Source organism: Anneissia japonica, unplaced genomic scaffold (assembly GCF_011630105.1).
Source record: "Anneissia japonica isolate Jap-2015-1 unplaced genomic scaffold, ASM1163010v1 scaffold287767_len825999_cov190, whole genome shotgun sequence".
Classification (NCBI taxonomy): Eukaryota; Metazoa; Echinodermata; class Crinoidea; order Comatulida; family Comatulidae; genus Anneissia; species Anneissia japonica.
The window spans coordinates 767,048-771,752 of NW_022707033.1; the positions used below are offsets into that span (position 1 = coordinate 767,048).

Sequence of the window (4,705 nt, forward strand, 5' to 3'; positions counted from 1 at the left end):
GACTACACACTTCACAACTACAGTGATTAGGAATCACGAAAGGGCACTGTAGTATAAGTCGGCACTGAACAGGAAATACATAGCACAAAAGACACAGCACAAATGATGATCTTACAAAAACAAGCACTAATCGGTTGAGCAATCTTCAATTGAAATGTACTTACAAAGGAATATATATTTCTGCAATGGTTCATTAAATTACTATACAAAGGTTGACTGTAGGCCCCCTCGGTGTTCATGTTTTCCTTCATTTGGTAAGTTAAAATTTACTGTATTTATCTCAAGTTAGTTATTCTTGCATTAACCATATAATTAGTAGTTTAGGAGGAGTGTGCCCTCTGAATGGTACACTAAACCTATACAGTTTGTAGTAACAGTATGTTTTCATTTTTATGAAGGTAATCACTAGTCTACCTGATGAGGAGTCGTATCTCATACCGGTACTACTTAAGCTAACTACTAACTAACAACGTTATTCAGAAAAACCAACACCCTTTAGCTAACCCAACAACAAAATCCTCATTTAGCATCAACTTTTAGTTACCTAATACCAGGCCCTAGACAAGGGAGATTTTATAGTTCGGAAATCCCTCCTTTTCTAGCATAGATTTTCTGGAAAACTCCCTTCCCCCCCCCCCCCCTAATCGAGTCATCAAACCCAGCTATTTTACTGCAGAGCCAACCAGACCTTTCAAACATGACTGGACACATAGAACACAAAAGTTCTCTGACTTTGGGGCTTTCGCCGACCACCCTCCTTGAATTTCTCGAACGAGTTCTCAACCCCAACTAATGCACTGCAGACCCAACCAGACCTTTTTCAAACATGACTGCTTTTATAGCATTATTTAGACAAAAATCCTCTGGGTTTTTCGTAAATTTCCCCAACCCCACGGGGGATTTTCCCCTGGACACCACGGCCAAACGACCCCTCCCCCATGGAAGAACCTGGCTACGGGCCTGAATACCCACACTGCTAATCAGTGTTTACCTAACACCCATATTTATTTCCTGTTTTTGAAGCCAATGAAATACAGGCCTATCGAGATATAGAATTCTAAAGCTTTGTCTACACTATCAAACTTTATGTGACAAAAAATGTGATGTGGCATATGGGTACGATGACGTCATACCACACACTATCAAATTGTATCAAAAAAGTTGAACGTGTTCAACTCTTAAGCTTTGTCTACACTATCAAAATTTATGTGACAAAAAAATGTGATGTGACCATATATGGACACGATGACGTCATATCACGTACTATCAGATTGTATCAAAAAAGTTTAACGTGTTCAACTCTTTTTTTAAGTGACGGTTTTTTGATGAAATTTGATAGTGTAGACAGCCTTGTTCACACATCAAATTTTATTTGACAAAAATATGTGACATGTTATAATGTGGTCATGGTGACATCACTTTATGATCATATATGGGCACATCATTCCTTTATATGGCATACAACAGTTTTTTTTTGTCACAGAAAGTTTGATAATGTGGACAGAGCTTAACAGAACAATAAAAAAAATATTTTTAACCAACTAAAAAAAATTATAAAATAGTTTCTCTTATTTTAATAAGAAAAGCGGAAAGGGTTTGTCTTGGTAAACAGATCGCAAGCTTACGAATACGATAACGAATACGATAACGAATACGGCTACGTCATAAATTTTTTAGACAATCCCTTCCCATACAGTAACATATCTATCACGACTGACAACGTAGGCGATTCATGTCTTTTGCATGTATCAAGGATTGTATGCAGCTTGTACAGCATTTTGTCAAGAATGTTTCGGGCACGAATGACGATAATGATAATGAAGTATTCGTATTCATTATCGTGTATAAAACCTACCACTTTTCGTAAGTTTTAATGTGCTATTTTTAGCCGAAGTTTAAGTTTAAATATATCATCGGCGGCAACAGAGGGAGCGGCTTAGTGCGAAAAATGTTTTGTATTTGACCTTACATTTTTATCTTTCAGTAAAATATACTGGAATTTATTATGAAGTGGAGCATACTTTTATTGTTATTTTTCAATACAATCTTTCTATCTGATTCCTCAAACGGTAAGTTAAGTAGACCTTTCGTTCTTTCAATGTTATCGACTTAACAATAATGATATTGTAGTCATAACATTGTAGCATGTCATGGAAATGCGTATGGAATCTGTATTCCTTGTTAGTTCATTTATTGTTGCATTATTTATTTATGATACTGAACTTTGCCACTGCTTCTTTTTTTATTTATTTACTTGTTCTGTGCTTGGGTTGGGCATTAATTAATTAATGGCATAGCATGGTCCAAAATGTACTTTTAGAGACAAAAATCCTAGGGATTGACAGTCAAAATATATTTATTTGGATAGGCAAATTATTATTATTATTTTTTTATTTATTATCCGAAAACCTAGTCGTGCTTTGAACTACAGGGTGGTCTAGGCCTCTCCGACGGGGGGATTCCCCTGCCCCTACTGGCCTACAACTGGATGTACGTGCCACAAGGACCAGATGTGTATAAGAGACAGGTCACTGCGTTTTCTCTCGCCGGGGTTTCAGTGGAAATCAATTTTTCTTACTCGCATGCCTGTATATAGTGGTGCGTACAAACTTAATTAAATAACAATAAAAGTGTCTACTGGGGGGCCCGGACCAAGATGAAAAATTTTCGGGGTAAGAACAAAATCTCCATAGGGCCCGAGCACCAGCCAAGATGAAAACTTTTGTTGTCAGATTTAGGAGGAGACTTAATTTGGGGAGCGGCCGAGTGGGGTCCCAAGTGAAGGTGGGGGAGGGGGAAAAGTGAGGTGTTGCCCCGGGTGCCCTTTACTGGCTCTCGACGCCACTGGTACATCGTTCATAGTAAATTCAGCGCTTTCAAAAATGCCTTAATCGAGGGCTGGGATATTCCTAGTGAATTTATGAACCTAGTGAACACCAGGTGGCTTGCGCTCATTCCTTATGATCCCCTCCATGTACGCCGTACATAAGCTTGCGTGTTTGTGGGACATGCGCGTATTCCTGGCTATTTAACAGCACGTGCTGAACGAACAAGTATAGACCCCTACCCTCGGATGTTTTGCTAAGGTCCTACAAAACAACAGCGTAAACATATGCAAAATTTTATGTGTAGGACATACCGGTATGCATTTTGCCTGGCCCTTCTCCGATTGGTCAGATTTTGAGTTGGACTGACGCTCAGCAAGATTCATTTAATGAAGTGACTCCTAAAATGATAAAGTAGTGGCCATCACATGTCCACAAGGGGTCTAAGATCTGGGTAACGTTCCTGGCGCTACATGTTAGCCTAATATATTGCAGCCATATTTTTCAAAATGAAGAATACACAACTGGGTTTGACCAGGTATTACCGTATTACTGAGCAGTGTGCTACAATAGTACCTATTACAATCTAATGATTGGAAGTTATACAGTAGGCGCTATATTTATTGAAATGACTACACTACTGTATTTTTATTGTGATAGTGCGCCCTCTTTCATGAGTTGTCTCAACTTTTTTTTTACATGTACAATAATCTAGTGAATTAACTTTTTTTTTTTTTAAATCTTGTTAGTGGTTTCAAGAAGTGCAAGCAACCTTACCTGTTATGGTTATTCTCCCTCCGAATATGTCTGCACTTGGGTACCTGGTAATGAATCGATTGAATACGTAGCAAGGTGGCAGTAAGTTATTTTTATATATTGGCCTACTAAATCTCGTCAGATAAAGACTTACATTCATGTCTGTTTATGGTATGATTATAAACCATGTTTTCGTAACACTGGCGTAAATTAAACATTAAAAATTTTGAGCAAATTCACCGTAACAGGCTAGGATAATTAACGTATAATCTTAAACGGTAATTCATTAAGTTTAAAGTTTATTCATCCAGAATGTCTATGATATGATTATGTTTACCCTTAAACACACACACTGATAAAGAAATGTAGACGCGTTGCGTTACTTGTTTTCTGTAGCGTGAACAATACCTTTTTAACCTTAACTATTATTGCAGGGATGAAGAGAACGAATATGGTTTTTGGCGGGACTGTACGGACGCGAGGGAGAATGCATGTCATTTCTATGGGGAAATCACTAACGATCGCAAAGTTACTGTTCAACCCAAGGATGAGCAAGGAGACAGCAATTCAGTTGAAACAACATTATATATGTATAACTGTAAGATATTAACGTAGATAAAATTTGGCTATTATTACATATATAATAGTTCGGTAGTTATTGTTATTGTATAGGCCTATTAATAAAACTATATATCACCATCATTGACTCCTTCGTGTTGTTTAACATCATCATCATCAATATAGTGTACATAATACATTATTAACAAGTTTTTAACTCGACGGTATTTTTCAGTTATTCCACTACCACCTAGAAATCTGACAGTTGTCCCAGGCGAGACGGCACAACAACTTTACGCTGAATGGAAAGACTCTCATGGATGGACGCTATTTCCCAACCAATTAATTTTCAGGATACGCTATCGAAAAATTGATTCTGTTAAATGGAGTATTGTAAGTTAATGTATTTGATCAGAAATTTGCCGATGTGAGTTACACTAAACAAAACTAATAATAGCTCAATGCGTAGTTGTAGTAGTAATAACAGTCCATATTATGCTGTCGGTAATGCCTACACATTATTATGCGCAGTGCTCAATACATCGATGTAAGCATTAGCCTGTAGG

General features: G+C 37.4%; 1 protein-coding gene across 1 annotated transcript in view; it reads left to right on the forward strand.

Annotated features, from left to right (window-relative positions):
- The window catches only part of LOC117106323 (cytokine receptor-like factor 1), a 6,851-nt gene continuing 2,146 nt past the window's right edge, over nucleotides 1-4,705 (forward strand). The window contains exons 1-5 of the mRNA XM_033247696.1: nucleotides 1-254; nucleotides 1,985-2,069; nucleotides 3,575-3,683; nucleotides 4,016-4,179; nucleotides 4,375-4,532. Coding sequence (XP_033103587.1) covers nucleotides 2,006-2,069; nucleotides 3,575-3,683; nucleotides 4,016-4,179; nucleotides 4,375-4,532 — 495 coding nt within the window. The 5' untranslated portion in view covers nucleotides 1-254; nucleotides 1,985-2,005. The remainder of the gene's footprint in view (nucleotides 255-1,984; nucleotides 2,070-3,574; nucleotides 3,684-4,015; nucleotides 4,180-4,374; nucleotides 4,533-4,705) is intronic.